General features: G+C 52.7%; 9 protein-coding genes across 9 annotated transcripts; 6 read left to right on the top strand and 3 right to left on the bottom strand.

Moving 5' to 3' along the window:
- Nucleotides 1–132: 132 nt before the first annotated feature.
- CKM354_000615000 (uncharacterized protein) lies at nucleotides 133–729 on the top strand (the record flags this gene model as incomplete). Its single annotated transcript, XM_044801454.1, has 2 exons — nucleotides 133–546; nucleotides 619–729. 2 exons carry the CDS (start codon nucleotides 133–135, stop codon nucleotides 727–729), a joined length of 525 nt encoding a protein of 174 aa, XP_044657389.1.
- A 445-nt stretch (nucleotides 730–1,174) lies between these two features.
- CKM354_000614900 (uncharacterized protein) lies at nucleotides 1,175–1,951 on the bottom strand (the record flags this gene model as incomplete). Its single annotated transcript, XM_044801453.1, has 1 exon — nucleotides 1,175–1,951. One exon carries the CDS (start codon nucleotides 1,949–1,951, stop codon nucleotides 1,175–1,177), a length of 777 nt encoding a protein of 258 aa, XP_044657388.1.
- Nucleotides 1,952–2,558: 607 nt separating this feature from the next.
- Nucleotides 2,559–3,022, top strand: CKM354_000614800 (uncharacterized protein; the record flags this gene model as incomplete). The annotated part of the gene is made up of 2 exons (XM_044801452.1): nucleotides 2,559–2,805; nucleotides 2,937–3,022. 2 exons carry the CDS (start codon nucleotides 2,559–2,561, stop codon nucleotides 3,020–3,022), a joined length of 333 nt encoding a protein of 110 aa, XP_044657387.1.
- An 806-nt stretch (nucleotides 3,023–3,828) lies between these two features.
- CKM354_000614700 (uncharacterized protein) lies at nucleotides 3,829–4,356 on the top strand (the record flags this gene model as incomplete). The annotated part of the gene is made up of 1 exon (XM_044801451.1): nucleotides 3,829–4,356. One exon carries the CDS (start codon nucleotides 3,829–3,831, stop codon nucleotides 4,354–4,356), a length of 528 nt encoding a protein of 175 aa, XP_044657386.1.
- A 2,706-nt stretch (nucleotides 4,357–7,062) lies between these two features.
- Nucleotides 7,063–8,459, top strand: CKM354_000614600 (uncharacterized protein; the record flags this gene model as incomplete). Its single annotated transcript, XM_044801450.1, has 3 exons — nucleotides 7,063–7,138; nucleotides 7,388–8,321; nucleotides 8,387–8,459. 3 exons carry the CDS (start codon nucleotides 7,063–7,065, stop codon nucleotides 8,457–8,459), a joined length of 1,083 nt encoding a protein of 360 aa, XP_044657385.1.
- Nucleotides 8,460–9,424: 965 nt separating this feature from the next.
- CKM354_000614500 (uncharacterized protein) lies at nucleotides 9,425–9,922 on the top strand (the record flags this gene model as incomplete). Its single annotated transcript, XM_044801449.1, has 1 exon — nucleotides 9,425–9,922. The coding sequence occupies one exon, from the start codon at nucleotides 9,425–9,427 to the stop codon at nucleotides 9,920–9,922; it is 498 nt and encodes a 165-aa protein (XP_044657384.1).
- A 1,486-nt stretch (nucleotides 9,923–11,408) lies between these two features.
- Nucleotides 11,409–14,006, bottom strand: CKM354_000614400 (uncharacterized protein; the record flags this gene model as incomplete). The annotated part of the gene is made up of 1 exon (XM_044801448.1): nucleotides 11,409–14,006. One exon carries the CDS (start codon nucleotides 14,004–14,006, stop codon nucleotides 11,409–11,411), a length of 2,598 nt encoding a protein of 865 aa, XP_044657383.1.
- A 362-nt stretch (nucleotides 14,007–14,368) lies between these two features.
- On the top strand, nucleotides 14,369–18,394 carry CKM354_000614300 (uncharacterized protein; the record flags this gene model as incomplete). Its single annotated transcript, XM_044801447.1, has 1 exon — nucleotides 14,369–18,394. The coding sequence occupies one exon, from the start codon at nucleotides 14,369–14,371 to the stop codon at nucleotides 18,392–18,394; it is 4,026 nt and encodes a 1,341-aa protein (XP_044657382.1).
- A 168-nt stretch (nucleotides 18,395–18,562) lies between these two features.
- Nucleotides 18,563–19,177, bottom strand: CKM354_000614200 (uncharacterized protein; the record flags this gene model as incomplete). Its single annotated transcript, XM_044801446.1, has 1 exon — nucleotides 18,563–19,177. The coding sequence occupies one exon, from the start codon at nucleotides 19,175–19,177 to the stop codon at nucleotides 18,563–18,565; it is 615 nt and encodes a 204-aa protein (XP_044657381.1).
- Between the last annotated feature and the right edge of the window lie 174 nt (nucleotides 19,178–19,351).

Below are 19,351 nucleotides of genomic sequence, written 5' to 3'. Positions count from 1 at the left end.
GTTGATTCATTCTTTCGAAGGCGACCCCTCTCGCTCCTCAATCGAAAGTCTTGCCGTTTCCTACGTCGCAGAATCATACTGCTCTCTGAGCGCCCTAGGAACCACATATCCACTCCATCGACCAAATCCAAAATGCTCTTCTCAACACCCACCATCTCCCTCCTCCTCACCACCCTCTTCGCCCCAACACTCCTCGCCTCTCCCATCTCCGCCCCAGAAGCAGCCGCAGCAGCACCTTGCACCTCCGCCCGCAAAATCGAAGGCATCAAACAAGAACTCCGCACCATCATCTCCCACTCCTTCGCCGACGCCGCCAAAATCCCCCTCGCACCCCTCGCGAGCCGCGCATTCATCGTCCTCCCCACCGAACTCCAAACTTTTTTCGCCGTCCCTCTTCCCGTCAACGTTGGTTTTACTGCGGATACTGTTCGAGCGGAACTTGTGGCTTTGGGAACGATTTTGGATGCGGATGTTCCTGGGGGACCGGATAATGGGGCGACGTTTACTGTTAATCAGAATGGGACTGTGACGGTGGATTTTGTGCAGGTGAGTTAGAGAGATGTTGTGTTTGTGGGATTGTGTTTGTGTGGGATGCATGCTGATTTGATTGATTGGCAGACGAACCGTATTGCGTTGCCGAGAGTTGATGTGCGAGAGATCCATTCTTTTAATGAGCAGACTTGTGAGATTACGAAGATTTTGGGATATGTGAGAGGGAATGCGATCTAGAGGTATGGGAAGACTGCTGTAAGTTCGGTCTTGTAAGAAACAGCGGCTTGCGTAATGAATCACGAGAGCCCGTATTACAGAATCTGATGTTTCGATTGATATCGTTCTCGGTTCGACTACGTATGATTATTTACTGTCTCACCTTTGCGGCGACTGCTTATTGCTCCAGCTGTCAAATCCAACGAAGCATGTGATATCGTCGCATGGGCAATGGAGCCGCTCGGAGTTTTGCTGCCAAGCGCATGCCACACTGTTGCGTTCAAGAGGGCCTGATTACATTCTTCGCGCGATGCCGCTGAAGTCGCATTACTTCCGGCCTTTGCCCTAATCGTTACTGCCATCCATTTCATCGTCGAATGATTGAAGCTTTTGGAGATCTTGTCAAACGCCACATGAAAGCTGGGATAAACCCATTGTGCTTCTTTGCGTGTAGTATGCCTCCCTTTCAGTCTTTGTCCTCAGACTCGATGGCTTCGCTCTCTTCTGCCTTAGCTGCGTCAATCCTAGCTTTGTTCTTTGGGAGCAGAGCATTGAGCTCTTCTTCCAGAGCCCAGAGGCCTGACGTTGCCATGGAATCTTTTTGCATGCGGATCACCGCCATGCGATCTGCTTGGTCCGGCGTGGGGAACAAGTCCGTCATATGGCCAACCATCAGTTTGATCTTTGAGACTGTTTTGAGTTTGCTGATGTACGTGGAGGCAAAGACAACGGCCGCCCGGAGAATCGAGTGGACCATATATGGACGACATATTTGCCGATTGAACTCAGTGTCTATGCCACTGTCGAAGACGATATCCAACGTTTCGACAGCGGGCACCCATATCGAGACCATACCGCACACAGACAGCAGAGCATCTGGGCTGTCAACGTGCACACGCAATGTCCGAATGTTTCCAAGTCTTGCGCGACTGAACTCATCTCTGAGCCGGTATATCATGTTACGATCGATGCCGATCGGGTCGATACCATAGCAGACTCCGATGGCCTCATGGTATATCCGACGGCATGTTGCGAGCAGCGCTAGGTTGATTCCCTCATGTTTGGTTGCGGAACTGTCCTTCGTGGCGACTCGAGCCTCTTTCGGGCAGAGATGGACCTCTGTGGCATCGGTGTCCTGCATGCTGAATGCGTGGTAGTACACTTCATTGCGCAATTCAGCGCTGAGCTTGAAGAACACGGACTGCGTCTGTGACTCGGTTCGTTTCGAGATGTAGGTCGCCATGGCGTAGGCTTTTTCTGTGCTGTATTGTCGTGGAGGATGAGGATGTAAAGGAGTGCCTCAAGTATGGAGTGTGTCGGTATGTCTTGCGCCAGTGACGCTCTGGTATCAACGAGTGACTGTCCATGCGGCGGTGATTATCCCAGCAGATCACGGGACTCGATCAAGAGTGAACAATGCTGTTGTTCACCCTCTGCACGTCCTTTGATTTGCGTCTTGGCTGCTGTTCCTCGAGCGTTTGCTTCCAGCCGGGTACTCTCATAATGGCTATAGTTTGCCTGATCACTTTGGTGTCGCCGAAACCGCCAGAAGCAGGTTGATGCGAGTTAAAGTCGTTTGCTTCTGGCACCCATTGAACAGCCATGCACCTTAGACAGCCTGTCAACAAAACTATAGTCCGCCATATCTATGACCCTAGAATCAACACAGAGAGCGTAACAATGGCCAGATAACAATCACAGTGTGAGCGCTCAAGAATCTGCCGCCAAACTTCGCTTACGTATCGAGAGAGCTGGTCGACATCAGTTGCTACATCGCTGGCTGTCCACCATCCAATTCACCATTTCCCACTGCGTGATCCATCGCTTTCATTGTCCGCAAATCGATCAAGATGCCTCCATCGGGAGATTCTCCTCCTGCTCCAGCCCTGTCTCAACAGGAGAACCCCACTGGTCAGATCAACATGAGCTACTTCGAGACAGGGAAGACAGACGAGGAGACACTCTGCGGCGATTACAGAGATGTTGTCAACGATGCACCCTTCCAGCTGGCGGCCAAAATGAGCCTCGACGACATTGTCCAAGCCCTTAACGAGCTCCACCTCTCGCATCGCTTTGGCACAGTTATCCAGAGATCAGGTATGGAACTCGTTTCACGAGGTCACTCGTCAATGTATCGAACAAACGAGGAATGACGAAGATTGCGCTGCGTGATGTTCTGATGGCGATCCAGGAGGCCAATGGTCTTAAGCCCTGCTAGGACTGGAAAGCCATCAAGGGCGAGGAACGGAAGATGGGGGCGGCGCAGGCTTTGCTCGAGTTCAGCAGTGGGGTGGTCAAGTTTGAGGATGGCTGAGACTGTGGGCGAGCTTTCGGAACTCTCACGGTCAACGATGGTTGTTGCGTGGAGCGCTACGCTTGCAAGTCAGCATCTCATCAATAATGTTCAATCCAAGCCGGTGGTCCTAGAGCTGGAGCACTCATCGGCCAGACAGGTGATTGGGAAACGGGCCGTCGATGCTGTGGATGGTGAACTACCCAGAGGAGCATTCAGATGCTTGGGCAATTTGCGAGAACAATGCCGATCGAGCTGCCATTGCGGTAAGAGAACCCGCGACAGCTTCTGACGGAGCATCATATGGCACTGCTCCTGGCTGCTGAATTAGCATTTCTTCACATGTAGCAATAGTGGCGATCCTATACCTTGCCATTGACCCTGTTAGGCTGTAAGCTCGTTGATGGCTCTGTCACGGCTTCTGGCTGTGCAGGACCATGCTAGAACCCTTCTTATGCACCATTACAATCCGTGTGCGTACACATTCACCTACCTCTAGGACCCACATTTTCAATTCTGTAGCACCGCAGCGTTCAAGCGCCTGCGTCCCGCGCTGAAAAGGCCTTCATACTTCCCAACACTTTGCTCCATACACAAACTTCAACCAACAAGCACTTGCTCAAACACACAACAGCTTCGACCATCTCTTCGCTCTTCTACTTCGAACACCACCTCGCCCTTCCCCTTCGCTCTTTCACTTCTCAACCTCAACACTGGAAGCAACGGCAACTTGTGCAGCGTCACCAAGCACAACAACGCCCGCCTTTCAATCGAAATAAAGGCTCAATCAGATTCCTATACACAGCAACGATCCCTCTTATGATAAAATGGCAACCACAGTGACACCAAGTGCTTTAGCCCAGCCAGCTGCAGGCAATGTCAACGTGATCGTGGTTTCCAGCACTCAACACACCGTGCCGATCGACGGAACGTTCGAGTCCGGCATGCTCGATGGCGAAATTCTCTGCGGAGACGTCCAGGAGATCGTCCACGGTCGGCTCATGCAGCTCATGGCCAAGTACGACACGAAGGTCATTCTCCAGATGCTAGTAGAGCTTCACAAGGCCGGTGCAAACGACGACTTCGAGGTCCTCGCGACGAAAGGACTCGATGCTCGAGTCACGAAGGCTTTTAAGTGGGCAGCTAAGGAGTACGGCTATGGCGAATCTCAAGAGGAGGTTCACAAATTCCGTGAGCAGGTGTTTAACCCTGCCGCCCTCGCCAATGGTCGCGCCGCATCGCGCAACCACGCTGTAGAGAAGGCACAGGATGTTGAGATCGCCAACGCTGCAGATCTTCTGCTCGGACTGGTGGAGAGTGCTGGTATTGACGAGAACGAGGGCGCTGAGCAGTGAAGAGACTCGAGTCTGTTCCAGGCTGTGCTCCTGGTCCAAATGAGTGTTAGTACATACTCTCATGCATACCTTGCAACACATACTAGCCTGTTATCAGTAAATCATAGCCAATCTAAGACACTGCTCTGGTTCTCATCGCTCATGGAAGGGTTCCAATAGACTCTTTCAAGGTCAGTCGAGCCATACATCTTTTCGAAATGATGGACTGACTTTTGAGCCTTGCAGCGTTTCCTAACCATCGTTCCGTACATACTCTTCCTTTTCCGCCTCGCCTAGGGCGTCAAGCATACAAGACCATTCGCTGAAAGACGTCGATGATTGGCGGAGGCAGTTGAGAAATAGAGTCTCGCTGGGCCGAGGGCGGAGTACGCTTCGTTGTTTCTGTTTTGACATGGCATTAGCAAGGCGTTCGGTGGATATACCCCTCTTGCGCATGGAAGTTATCGGCTTTTCGCAAATGAAAGCTACTTACGTTGCGCTTCACTTCGTTCCACCTCGTTCCCGTCGGGCCATGTGCCCTGTTTCATCTCTACTGACCACGTAGGAATGCGTTGATCGTTCCGCAATGCTATGGAAGCTTGTGGCATGAAGATGGGGAGGCCTTCTAAACGGTGCATGGGCCTTTTGTCAGAGATCCTGGGAGACAGGAGTCGCTTACTAAGGATACTGCCTCCACAAATCAGAGCTCACAGGCAAATATCTGCGGCTTGGAAGGCTTTCGAAAACTGTCTGCATGGCAGAGGCAACATTTGCCCGCTATTTGTGCGCCTGTGAAGCCTTGCTGCCAGGGCCTTCTCGTAGCAGTGCTCTGACTTGCCGATCTGTATTCAGGTGATCCTCTCTGGTGCCGGTCACACGTGCCATTATCTATGTGTACCTCGGAACCTGAGCTCTCCATATTCACTCCACAACTTGGCCGTAGACTTTGAGTCCAAGCTGAGAGCAGCACATGGTAAGCCACATGCAACGACATCGGGTTGTCTGCTTTATTCACCACAAACGTCTTCGTCTTTTGGCCCCGTCTCCTTCTCAGACTGGCATGCGTCGCGTTTGTTGCGTGGCTAGGTAGTGTGTTTGGCAATTTCGCTGTTTGGCGTTCCGGAGGTACGACGCCTTGCCAAGAGAGCAACATCTAAATGGAAGTTGCAGTGGGTACGAATATACCTAATCCGGAAGCGGAAGCAACTTTCTTGAAAGGGCCTGAGAAGGAGGCAGTCTTGACCTGCACCCGCATCTCAAATGCCCTGTGTCAGCTCTCTTCCGCTTTGAAACCCACCTTCTAACTTGCCGGCTCTGCTCTTTCTTTTCTCGCTCTTCACACCCTACCACTATCCATCTTCAACCAATTGACTCCGACTCGATACCCGCTCGAGTGTCCTACAGTACTGAGCCCTAAGTCTGCATCCTTGGCACGTCCACATCTGACACGCGCTTCTCCACGCCTTGTTTAGACTACCACATAATGCAAACACGTCATGTCCTCGCTCTGATCAATCCTAACCGCAAGCTAAGCTATAAACTAGCGTTGGAGGCCAAATGTGTGCTAGTTAGCCCGCGTTCTGCACGGGAATTAATAATTAGCACGTGTCAAGCCGCGGAGGTGCCAAGGATACAGACTTAGGGCAGGTTGCTGTATACGAAGCCACCTAGGGGATATGAGTCTCTGCTCAGCCACCATCTGCACGATCAGCATCCATGATGGAACTCATTTTGACACCGCCCTTTCTTTGTCGAACGATACCTCGATCCGGCGCAATGCAACCCGCAATCGGACGGCATCTTCTTGGCACAACCGTCGATCACGACAGTCTCTTTAGCGTCCTGCTTTGAATCTTGGTGCGGCCGAGGCCTCACTCCACGCCGGCGGCAGCCTCGTGGTTTTGGCAGAAAGCCACATGGCACACGACCCCTGGATGAGCTACAGTATACAAAGTCAAGACGATTTCTTAGCAAACCACTATGATAATGCCAATGCCGCTTGACGGCAGTCGACTGAGCAAGATTAGGTTGAGTTCCGTGCAGAAAACCAAGATCCAAAATTGACGGCTTGCTTTGATCAACACTTAGCTTGCCGACATGTACCAAATCATCATAGATCGCTCAAACCGTACCGAAAATGCGCCGCGTCGATGTGTACTAGGCCCTTCTTGATCAGAGAGCATGCCAGAAAGAGTCTATGACATCTTGCAAGCTACTAATACGGTACTTCTTTCCGTCTTGCTGTCTCTGTTAGATCAACGCTAACAATCGATCGCCCGGGAGAAGGAACGAAGCCGCGATTTCGATCGCAACATGTGCTGAGTGCTGCTTCAGTCCAGGCCCGAAGAGAGCAGCACAACCAGCAACAATACAATACTGAACGTAACCAGTTTAGCCAAGAAGGCGTCTTGTACTTCCACATGGTGGCACTCTCTTCTAAGGCTTTGAAATATTTCTAATGAAGTTCGTGTTTTGACTTTCACATGGCGGCACTCTCTTCCGAGACTTGAGATATAGTTCTAATGGAGTTCCTATTTTGCGCTTTCAGGCTTTGTTAGTCAACACTCTACGAGTCAGATCTTAGTGATACAGTGAGACGGACCGAATGGCGTTGAGGATTTGGAAGGACTGCTACATATATAATAGGCAAGTGTAATCAGCGTTGTTGATCGGACATTCGCTTCATCCAGACAGTACTCATTGAAACACCGACACCATCCAGTCGTCATGAAATTCTCGTTGATCTTGCTCGGTGTCACGGCCGTTGCCAGTGCCGCTGTCCAGGAGTTTCCTCTCGAGGGACGTAACTCCTGCAGCGCACACAGATACCGCAAGTGCTGTGGAACCAACCCATGGAAGCGCACCCTTGAGGCTCGGACTTCTTGCAGGTACTGTAACTGCCTACCACCTCCACAGCCTCAACCATAGCCACAGCCTCACCCACCGGCCACGACCACACCTGTGCATCCTCCAACGACGACTACCAAGGCACCTGAACATCCAAACACTTCCACCACCCCCAAGGTTGCCCCTCCACAGGAGACTGGGCCAGGAAGTTGCAAGGAAACGATCGGAGGATCGAGTGGCCCGTACACGGATGCAGATGGTGTCAAGTACACTGTCAACTGTGGCAAGGACATTCTTGGCGGAGACTTTGCCGCTGAGCCTGTGCCCAGCTTCGTCGACTGTTTCGACCTCTGCAGCAGTGCGTATGATGCAGAATGCGTCGGCTTCTCTTACCTCAATGGTGTTTGCTACTTGAAGTCGTCGCAGAAGGGCCCACTAGTTGACTCTCCGGCCGATGTCGCCCAGAAGGTCAACCCACCAAACCCGAAGCCCACCACAACTACATCTCGCGCCGCTGCTACCACCACCCCAACTGCCATTCCAACTGGTGCCTGCCGGGCTCTTCCCTCTAGCTTTGACGCATACACTGTCGAGTGTGCAGCCGACTACCCAGGTGGTGACCTGTCCAACTCTCCCAGCCCAGACTTCGCCGGCTGCGCAGCTCAATGTGATAAGCTGCCTGGCTGCCTCGGCTTCTCCTTCAACGGCGGGAACGGCCACGGAGTCTGTTTCTTCAAAGACAACAAGACCAGAGCTCAGCCGAACCCACACGTTGACTCGGCATTCCGTCCTTCTCCTAATGTACCAGGTAACCCCAAGACCACCACCACAATAGCACGAACTACCACGCCCGTAACAACAACAGCGAAGGCTACTACCACTGAACATAAATCCAGCACCACCACCAAGGCTGCTGAGCCAACTCCACCTTCCTACGACTTCCAGCTCTACGACGACTACAAGTGCAGGCGCTCCACCGGCACCCTCCGCGTTACCCGCGCTCGCGCAGGTGAATGCATTAGGTTGGACGCCCTGTCTAAGTCGGACTCTTTCCGCTACAGGGCTTCCAGTTTCCTTGAGTCCAACGGTTGCATGTTGGTCGCATATAACACTCGCCACTGCACTGGCAACTCCATGGTGTAAGTTGCATATTATTTTTTCCGTATCCACGATGTATTTGATTGCTGACCAGTCTTTGGTGTAGCTTGAACGCAGCGGACATGTCGCAGACGTGTATTCCAAAGTACGACTCTGTGCGCTTGGAGTGCTTCTGGTGATCGACGCAGCCCGCACGGAGGAAGTGAATGAGGGGCGATGGTCCACGACTAGCCCCTCTGCCGCGCCTATATGGACACTTGGGGATTGAGATTGGAAGATTCTTTACGTCATTCGTTGTATCTGTTCATCGTATTGAAACTATTGCGCATCAATCTGTCTATTTGTGAGGTTGCTCGCAGATGCAATAGATAGTAGGGTCAGACTGGCGAGAGAGGATGTAGGTTGAGCGTGGTCCCAGGTCCCTGGTTGACTTTTACGCTAGCTTGGTAGTTTGCCTTGGCATTGACCGTATCGGTATTCGTTTCTTCCCACCTCCTTCTCTCCTGCTCCAAATTCCACCATTCACTACGACATATAGTGTCTGCATTGTCTTCGAGAAAATAACGGACGGCATCTATGTATACAGGATAGCTATCGCATAATGATTCACAGCTCGCTTCAGCTCGTGGGCAACTCGTCAAGCGCCGGCAGTCGACACTCCGTATCGCGGGCCAAGCCTTCAAGACGAACCTTCCCTCTGATCCTTCTCGATGGCTGTCCCACTGCTCTATTCGAATCAAACAAGGATGGATTCTACAGGATGGACAACCGTGTGCAATTCGAAGCCTAAGCTCTCTATATTCACTCTGATAGTTGGGCGTAAGGTTTGTATTCAAGCAGAGATTAGCACATGGCAAGCCATATGCAATAGAGACTTCTCATTCACCACAACTATCTGATTGTCTGCTTTATTCACTGCAAACATGTTTGTCTGCTGACGTGCACCGGTAGCTCAAATATCCTCTCTGTCAGCCTCTTCGTCAGACCTTCCACTTTCCAACACACCTGCTAACTCACCGACGTCGCTCGCTCTTCAATCGCCCTTGAACCCTACACTACACACCTTCGAGCAATTTGCACCTACCTGGAACCCGCTCGAGCCTCCTATACAACCAAAATCTCACTATACACGCATTTCATCGACATGGCCGCCAACCCAACAAAGATGGCACTGTTCCCACCCACCACCGACGCCGGCAACAACGGCATCATGCAGAACATCGTTTGGCAAGGCCGTAACGTGCCAGCTTACGGTACCATTGATCAAGCCACGGGACAATTCTTGGTCCACCACATCCCAGCAGACACCGACTTCGAGCTGTGCGAGCCAGACGAGGTTATCATCGGCACGGTGGACTCGATCAAGAACGACAGACTGCTCCAATTGCTGTCAAAGGATCCAGACACGCAGTTCGGCATGGTGGCGAAGATCGCCGCCGCACATGGCAATGGAGTGCTATCACAAGCTAGGCTTGCGGCTCGTGTAGGACAAGCATTCACATGGATGAAGGATCAGCTTGGTCTGCCGGATGTGGCGCACGTCAGGGTGATGTTCAACATCGCGTGTAGGAAGGACGGCCGCAACCCCGCGGGTGGATCAGCTACTCGTGTCACATGGGTGAACGAGGGTCTGAATGATTGACAGCGTGCTGGAGACATTCGGTGGAACGGCCAGGAGAGTCAATTCGGCGTGCTCAGGTAAGAGAGTTCTGTATGAAGCAGAATCGTCTCCGACTTATCGCGAGATGCAGTGGTCACTAGCAGCGAATGTGGTCAGCTTCTCGTTCAAAGCTGCGCACAGAGTCATGGGAACGTTGGGAGAGATGCGGAGCGTGAGGAAGCTCAGCGACGAGATCAAGCAGGCTCTCTCTGCGGACATATATTAAAGCGAGGCGCTGTCATATCGTAACCTTGCACAGAGCGAGCATTCGAGCGGCTCGAAATACATACCTTGCAAAAGCAGATTTTGGTCCTCTCTATTTTCTTCCCAAGTGCAAAAGCCTTCATATGTGGATCCCATGTCTGCGGCCGCTCAGATCCAGTGTTCGAGTCATCGCCGCTCAGAAGCGCATCTATCAGCCTGGCACTGATGCTTGCTGACGATACTGTATCCAGCCGTGCCTATGCGATGCCCATTTGATGCGTGTGGAACAGCAGTAGACAGCGTCAAAAGAAGCGCGCATCCTGGTGTCGCTGAATTGTGCAGCAGAAACATATAATCTGCTATGTTAAGGAGTCTTGACTTGTCGCGGTAGACATTGCAGTATGCGAGCGGCGATGTTGAGAGTAGAGGTGAAGTCGGACGTGAAGTCGCGATGCTGGCTGCGAGCTTCCTTCCTTGGCAGCTCCAAGCCGCGCACGAGTCATGTTCAGTCGGACATCATGTCCATGCAATTTTTTCGGCGCAACTCAAACTGCCATAAGAGTATCTGTTCTGTACGATTCTAAACAAATTGCGCAAGTTTTGATGAGAAGTTCACGCGACAGTGGTATAAACATATTCTTCTGTGCTGCTATGAGCGATCTCTCGATTCATTACAATCCAGCACCCTGAACACTCACCATTCCTTCCGGCATCCCTAGCACTGTAGCTGAACAGATTGATATACAGCAAGGAAAGCTGATCAACTTCCACGTATTGAACGCGTTGGTGAATCATTCTTGTGTTACTGTCTCCTCTAACCTTCTCCTTTATCTCCTCACCGCTTACTCGGCTATTATTCACCTACTGCATTCACCCATCAAACAGTTATAATGAAGCGACACTCTTGCCTTCCATCAACAAGCCGCCGTAGTGCAGTGGTCAGCACGTTACATTGTGGTCAGCCCAATTCTGCAAACTGTGAAAACCCATGTTCGAATCAGTAAGTTGGCTTCCATCTAATCAATTATAGGGAAATGCAGAACTAATTCGATTAAAGTGGCGGCGGCATAGACCCGAGTTCAAATGTTTTTTGCTTGCCGATTGACATTTGTTTTGCACTTGCATGGACACTTTGGAGCAATCAAAAATCGTTGGAGGAAGCGTCGAGCCGGCCCTTTTTAACAGAGCCGGACTTTTTTTTTGGACTTGATATTACGTTTCTCGGCTGTACATCTACGCTGTGCAGATCAACAAATGCTACACATCACTCACTACTCACTGAACTGTCTTGCTGAGCTTTGACTTCGGCCGAACGGGCAGCTGCCTGAAGTTCCCGCTGCAATAGCCACGGAATCTCCCACTTTCGTAGAGCAGTGCAGTCGCCCGGTCTCATGGGGACCCTGATCCCGCGCAAGAGGATCTCCTCGAACATCGCTCGCTCAACATCCTTTGCTAGAGCTTTGTCGGGATGGCCAAGGCCTGCTTCTTGCCATCGTACATCCTTCTGCCAAGCTCTTTCGAGGACTACCGTGAGCGGCAACAGCGGCTTGCACTGTCCGGCTTCTTGCAAATCCTTTTTCATCAAGCTCTTCATCTCTCGTCGCCTCTTGAGGGAATCCGCCGTGTTTTTCTCGAGCCGGGGTTGTAAGCTCAAGTCGGCAAGACTCCTTTCATCGTCACTCAGTGGCCGTGTGGGCGAGGTGTCGTACGGCACGTAGGAGCCAGGGACTAAATCTCGTGCAACGCCCACGACGAACTTGCCAGCCCAAGCCTTGAATAACCTGGACCGATTGACATCCTCTGCCTCGGTCGGCGAATAACTTAGCAGGCTCGTAAGAAGTCTGTGACGTAGATCTTGCGACGCTTGTGCCGCTACGCATGCGTATCGCCATATCACTCTCAGCATGTTGTAGTACTTCCTGTGCCAGGCTATCATAAAAAGTGATTGATAGGTGATTTCATTTGGGGCAAGGGCTCCAGGTCTGCCGACGTGAAACATCTTCAACGTAGCTATGGCCGAACCCGCGTCAGTATTGACCAGTGCCGGACTCAGGAAGGTATTGAGGGACGCTGTGTTCGGCGGCTCAGTTCCTCTCTTTCGGAACTGTTCCATCAGCGTGGCCGCTTCATTTGTCTTGCCGAGCGATAGCAGAACGTGAAGCATCCCATTAAGGGCGTCGACTGTTAGCCAGTTGTAGTCAGGGCGTCCAAATTCGCGTGCAACCTTCTCATCGTACATTTCTAGGAAGCCATCTACTGCTCCCATATCACGTAGGTACGCTGTGAGCTCTTTGCGTATCCGGCTTCTGATGATAGTAAGCAGTGCAACATTGTCGTCGAGAAGGCCTCTCTTTCGCATAAGCGAAATGACGGTATCTGCCTCATGAGGTACATGCTCGAAAACCAGAGAGTGAAACCGAGCCCAAACCATGGGACCAGGTATGCGATGGCGGCGCATTGTCCTCAGCACGAGCTCAAAGTTGAACCAATCTCCATTGAGTGAAGCCGCAGAAAGCAGCGCATCAAAACTGCGTTGGCCAAGAATGCGACCTGCCTCGTTCAGTGCCTTTGATATCCGGCGAATTGCATCAAGTCTCTCGTGCTTTGCTAAGTACCGCAAAGCATGACTCGTAGACAGGTCTCCAGAGAGCCGTGAGGTGGCCGGATTGGTGAACAGCGATATGAGTTCCTTGACAACCACAGGGATGTCCAGACGAACTGAACCATCACTGTCCAGGTCGTACAGAACCTTGTGCTCGGTTGAAGTCAGATCGGTAACATAGGCAGTGAAGTCGGGTACCGTCTCCAGATTTGGTCGAGTACGGGGTAAATGTCGTGGTTGAAGGTCCCTCTTCTCGCGGGCCGTAGACCACACTGAACGAATCAGCCCATTATCAGCATGGGTGGCATTGGCTGCACCGTCAGGCTCGTGCTCGTCAGTGCCGGACCGGTAATCACGCCCAAGGTCGCCTGCGTTTCCAGTTTCGATCTGTCGATGGAGTTCGTCCCTCTTCAGCCGAGATCTTTTCTCGGCAGTATCGATAAATGAAACTTCAATGTATCTGGGAAGGAAGTTGAGAGCGGACGAGTTCTGAGACACGTTTCCCTGCAAAACCAGACCAGTGAACGCATCCGATCGACCCTCAACAGCATAGCTCGAGCGCATCTGTAGATGACATCCGGTGCGTTGCATGATCTCCAGAATCGCCATCTCTTTGTTGGGGCGAAAGACAGCGGCCACACCTGCTGGCAAGGTCACAACCTCACTGACGCGCTTGTAGTGACCTTCTCTCGTCGGCGTGGCCTGGTCCAACATATGCAGCATGCGTTTCCAAGCATCAGGACTTTGCTGTTTGTGTCGCGAAACCCGCTTGGCTGCCTTGTCGATGTCCCCATAATGCCTGTACAGCTGTTGCTTGAAATAATTGGCAGAGTAGTCCGCGCCATCTCTCAAACGAGGTTCTATCGTGCCGGTATCCACTACGGGGAATGGCATATACGCGTCGATAGCGGTTGTCGACGCAACGATCGAAGGGTCCTTGTGACGAGATTCAGATGTCCATGCCGTTTGAGATCCTCTCAGAGCATCTTCCACAGCAGCGGCGGCCTCTCCATCCTGCTGCTCTTCTGCTACCGCCGCATAGCTACGCACTGCCGCGCCGACGGCATTTTGAGAGATTTGATTGCGTCCCGAGCGACATGTGCTGCTGACAATGGCTGTTCCCGCAGCCCTACAGCTGGTGTAGCCGTGAGGGAATTGGGTCGGATGTTGGCATGGTCGTTGTGTCGAGTTCTCGGCGCGTCCGATGGACTTGATGATGTCGCGAAGAGGCCTCTTCAGAGTGCCACGATTGCATTGCATCTACCCGCCAAATATCATCGTCTGCGATGTACTTGGTCGGGATGGGAGATGTCGCTGCTTCGGGAGTGCTGCTCGCTGTCTCCGCAAAGAAAGTTCGGCCACGAGCCGAAACCCGCGCGATCCTTGCATCATCCGCGCCAAGCCGCCGATCTCTAAAGCGCGTCGCGTCTCCAATCTCGCGTTTGCTTTCCACCTCAGCACTTTCAACCATTGCACCTTCACCTCACCCGCACTCCACGACGCATTGCTTTGCTATACCTCACGCGACTGGACCATGAATTTATTGTATACATAGCATTCTGGATCAGGTTCTTTGACAGACAAGGATCGCCGACACGAGACATCAGATCCTACGAGCAATCATGTCAGGCTCTCCGAGAGGACTAGAAGACGCGCTGGTAGCGAAGCGGCCAGCTATCTCGAGCAAAATGTTCCAAGACGACGGCTCTCCCACTCCATCTCCAGTCCGAAGCTCAGATTTCGATGTCTTTTCACGAAACGCGTCGAGCCAAGAACACGGCAAGTCGGCGTCAAACAGCCCAGAGACACGCGATCAGCCACAAGTAGCAGACCCAGAAGTAAATGAAGATTCAGACGACGAACCTCGAAGACCAATGGGTAGATCTGCGAGACGTATGCTTGGAGGCGACCAGAGTCCATACCGGAGTCCAGAGCCACGTCGCGTAAAAGCACCTGAGCACAAGCAACCCTCGAATGACCCACAGTCCGATGACGAGCTTTACACTGTCACTCCTCAGCTGGACTCGCGATTCCGCAGCCAAGCGCCATTTGTTCCTGCAAGCGCGGCTCGGTCCACCTTGTTTGTGAGCCCTGCAAGGACGACACAGAATGACAGCGATGATGACCTCCCCTCCCCACCGACCACGATGAAATCGAAATTAGCAGCGCTGGTCGCTGAGAAGCGCGCCGAGAGGCTGGAGAAGGAAGCAGAGGCGGCAAGCAAGCACGCGTCATCTGATCTTCCGGACGAGATTGTGGAGGGCGCAGAAGAACCGGTGAATCCTGAGATTGAACGTATACTATCCGATGCTGCGAAACCAACTCGTAAAGCGAGCAAAAGAGCCTTGCTGGAGATGGAGCGCGAGACCCAGCGCATTGCTCGTCAGCAGGCGCTTGCTCATCAGATGAAGACGAAGAAGAAGTTCACTACCAGCGACCTTTTCGCCAAATTCAACTTCCGACAACCGACTGAGGCACAAGCAAATCAAGCTGGCGACAGTTCTGCGTCTTCAGCACCCAACAGTGACGCTATTGACGCACCATCAAGAGAACCACCGAGCACCCCACCTTCAAGCCCGCCCACACCACTGGATCGCCAGAGAGCGCTTGTGGAACAGGGTGCATTGAGCAAATTGAAACCAGTCAGGGAGGACAGCCTGAAAAGTCTCGCAGATCTCGACGACGATGAGGATCTACCTGATATCGGCACTGTCATGAGCTCCGCGCGTAATTCCAAGCCTGTGGAGTTTGAAGCTACAGTTGTCCAGACGCCGAGCTTCGGGACTGAGCCAAAGAGAGGCCTCAAACTGGCAAGGTTGGGCAAAAAAGCCATGGCGCCGCCTTCAGATGACAGCAGTGATGACGATCTCGAGATTGTGCAGAATATGCCCAAGCATCTGAGCGTCTTTGACCGAGCCAAAGGAACCATGCAGAAGCACAATACAGATTCCAAAGCAATCCATCGACTAAAGCATCTAGCACATCTTGGTGGGGATGACAGCAACACAGGCCGACGCAAGCACGGCAAAGCCCGACCAGGGATGAATCCTGCCGCACTTGAAGCCCAATTGCGTCTTCGTGCTAAAGAACAAGCCAGAGCACAGCAGCAAGAACGGATTGCAGAGTTGAAAGCGAAAGGCATTGAGGTCCAGACGACAGAGGAGCGCGAGCGGGAGCAAGAGGCGTTCGAGAACCTGCTCGAGAAGGCCAGGATTGATGCCGTTGAGCTTCGCAAAGCTGAGAAGGCAGCTGCAAAGGAAGACAACGGTGGAGCCGACATCAGCGCGGATGAGAGCGAAGACGAAGACTATGTTGATGTCTCTGGCAGCGAAGACGAGGCGCCCTCTGCCGAGAAAGATGGCAACGACATGGTGGATGACGCTGCAGAGGAAGACGACGAGGATGAAGAGGAAGAGGATGGTGAGGATGGAGCGTCCGAAGAGGAGCGCATGGATGAAGAGACTGCCGGCAGCGCAATGGCTGGGGCAAAGACTGTCAACGAAGACCTACCCGACCGAGCCAGCGATGAAGACCAGCTGAATCAATCGCGGACGCCCACGAGTGGCAGAAAACCTCGAAAATCCCGAGTCGTACTGGACGACGAGGACATGAGCGATCTTGAGACTTCGAAGCCTCCGCCGACCATCGCACAGACACCAACTCAGACACAGGACAGCGATCCCTTCGCAGCCTTCAATTTCGATGCGGGACATCAAGCGAGTTCGTTAATGAGTCCCACACAGATGTTCAACGCAACCATGCAGACACCAACACAAGACATCCAGCAAGACTCAATGGATGCACTAAATCATCTGGTACCCCCAAGCTCATCAACGAGGCCACCTCCAACATTCGCTGTCCAGCCTCAGTTCACTCAAGGCGACGGTAGCCAACCTGATAGGGTGCCCAGCAGTCAACTACCTGAAAGTCAACAGGTTAACCTCGCGTGGGAAACTCAAGCTCCTCAGACTCCTATTCAATACAGCCGCCAAGCGGGATCTGTAGTCACGAGTGAAACCCCGGGCTGGGTGCCATCACAGGATCCTGGTTTGCCTGCCACCTGGCAGGCTCCTGCTCTTGCACGGGAGGGCACTTTGCAATCACTACCTGACCAGGAGACTCAGTCAACGGTGGAGCTGCGCGTGAGCGAGTCGCCTGCCCCAGCCCCGAACCGAAATCGACTTGTCCGCGGCCAACGTCATGCTGTGCAGGATAGCGAGGATGAAGATGATCGGGTGGAAACATCCGAAAAGGCCACTAAGAAGGACGCCTTCAAGGAAATGGCTCGCAAGCGCAAGGAGGCCTTGAGCGCCGAAGAGCTGGCAGAAGCTGAACGCGAAGCCAAGCAGATGATGGACGAGCAGGCCGAGGAATCTGAGGACGAGTACGCTGGTCTAGGAGGTGATGACTTCGTCGCTCCGGAGACCGAGGAAGATCGTGAGATGATCGATTCGAGCTTGATAGATGTCGATGAGCGCCAGCTCGCTGCACACTTTGCCGAAAAGCAACGACTCGCGGATGAAGCAGAGCATCAACGATTGTACAAAGACCTGATGACTGGAGCACTACGCAGGAAGCAAGCCAACATGTTCGATCTCGACGAGGACGAGGACGATCTTGCGACAAGACGGCGACAAATGAAGCAACGCGAGGAAGCCAGGAAGCGCAAATTGCTTTTGCAAGATGAGAGCATCGCAAGTCTAGCGGAGGGTAAACACAGCGCAGGCAAGGACGCTTTCTTGAAGGCCATTGCCGATGACGACGAACGTGACGATGATGTCCTGGACCTGTCTGATGTCGAGGATGATTCTCAGGTACCCGCCTCTTTATCGGACAGTCAAGCTTCTCAACAGCCAGACGCCTCGCAAGCGCCTCTGCAAGAGGTCAGCGGCAACAAGCGTCGCATGGAAGATGCGCCTTCAGAACGACCTCCTGCTAAGCAGCGTCGCACTCAGGCTTCTGCATTCAGAGCGCCGGCGTCGCTTGTAGAGATCCAAGATTCTGTTAGCTTTCTGCTCGAAGAGCCCAATGTGCCCCTTGCAGGGCCAACAGCTGTCGACTTGAGCTCTGATTCTGAGCAAGAGATGGAAGGTGCAGACAATGCTGCCGGGTCTGAGGAGGACGAGGGCGCTGATGATGTGCAAGAAGAGCTGGCTCGCCAGAACGATGGCGGATACGCTCCAGATCGCGTTGCCATGCCACCTCCTCGTCTTCCAGCTTCGCAGCGTCGAACAGCGGCGAAGCCTTCTGTCGTGAACCGTCTGAGCCTCAAACGTGCTAGCAGCACGTCGGAGAACTCTGCGGCAGGTTCGCGTACAGCTTGGGGTTCCGGCTCGCAAGGAGGTGGCTTTAGGGCTCCTTCTCTACTGCGCAGAGCTACTACGAATGGTGCTGCTCAAGGAGCGAACGATCGCGGAGTGAGCACGAGCATTGGTCTTTCCCGTCAAGATAGCGGAGGTAGTGCAACTGGAGTCAAGATGGGAGGCTCGAAGAAGAGCTCGCTGGCGTATCAGGCGAGGAATGCTGAGAGGAAGGCCATTGTCGAGCAAAGCGCTAGACGAAGAGCAGAGAACACTGCTAAGATTGCCCAATTGCGGAGGAACGCTAGCAGCGGCTTCGGAAAGGGACTTGGTGGCAAGTTTGAGTGAAGTGCGCCATCAGACAACGGATGTACACATGTCATTCTTGTGGGCTGCAAGTTTTCCATAGCAGATTTGTAATGGCAACGGTCTAGCTCTCATGGTCAAAGCTGAGGATTTCTATCGCAACGCACAACATCCCTCCAACTGGTGATCCACCCAAGAGTACTGCATTGCTCACGCCGTCAACTGATCCCACTTCATCGCCAAATAAACTTGCGCCTCCACATCCTGCCCATCAACCACAGCCTTCTTATCCTCCAACTTCTTCACCCGTCCCCTCTCAAACCCAGCATAGTACAACGCATCCTCCAAATTATTAATCCTCCCTTTAGACTGATACTTCATCTTATCATCCAAACTAACCTGAAACTCACCTTCTCCCTCACCAGCAGAAACCTGCTTCGTCTCCTGCTTCAGCGCGATAATCACCGCATACCCTTTCGGCTGCAAAGCATAAATCGTATGCTTGATGCCTCCGAAAATATACTTTGGATCTTCGCCACTGACGCCAAAGACGGCGTGGGTATAGTGGTCCATGGCTAATTTATCGGCTGCGAGGACTGTGGCGTTGGGGATATGGGAGACTTGAGATTGGTCGGGTTGTTCTTGAGAGGCGACTGTGAGAGTTGGACCGAAGGGTGTTCGGACGGGTTCGGTGAGTTCATAGAGGGCTTGGGCTATGCTGGAGTCGGAGACGAGGACTTTGGAACCGCCGTGGATGTTGAGCCGAGAGCCGAATTCGTCTATGACTTGTTGGAGGATTGCGAGGATTTGTTTTGAGGTTGACATTGTTGCTGATTCTTTCTTGTTTGAGGATTTTTATTGGTCTTAGGTCTTGGGAGCTCGGTTTGGGCGGATATTGAATGACTTGTGTTGTTGTTGATGATGTGGAGTGCAAGTAGAATGCGAGCTGATGTCAGTACGCAGCTCGGTCCGCTCGACCGACACCGTGGATTTGCCAGC

Source organism: Cercospora kikuchii, assembly GCF_019650295.1.
Source record: "Cercospora kikuchii DNA, contig_00003, whole genome shotgun sequence".
Classification (NCBI taxonomy): Eukaryota; Fungi; Ascomycota; class Dothideomycetes; order Mycosphaerellales; family Mycosphaerellaceae; genus Cercospora; species Cercospora kikuchii.
Note: the sequence above shows the minus strand (reverse complement) of the source record. Positions and strands in the feature narration are given on the sequence as shown.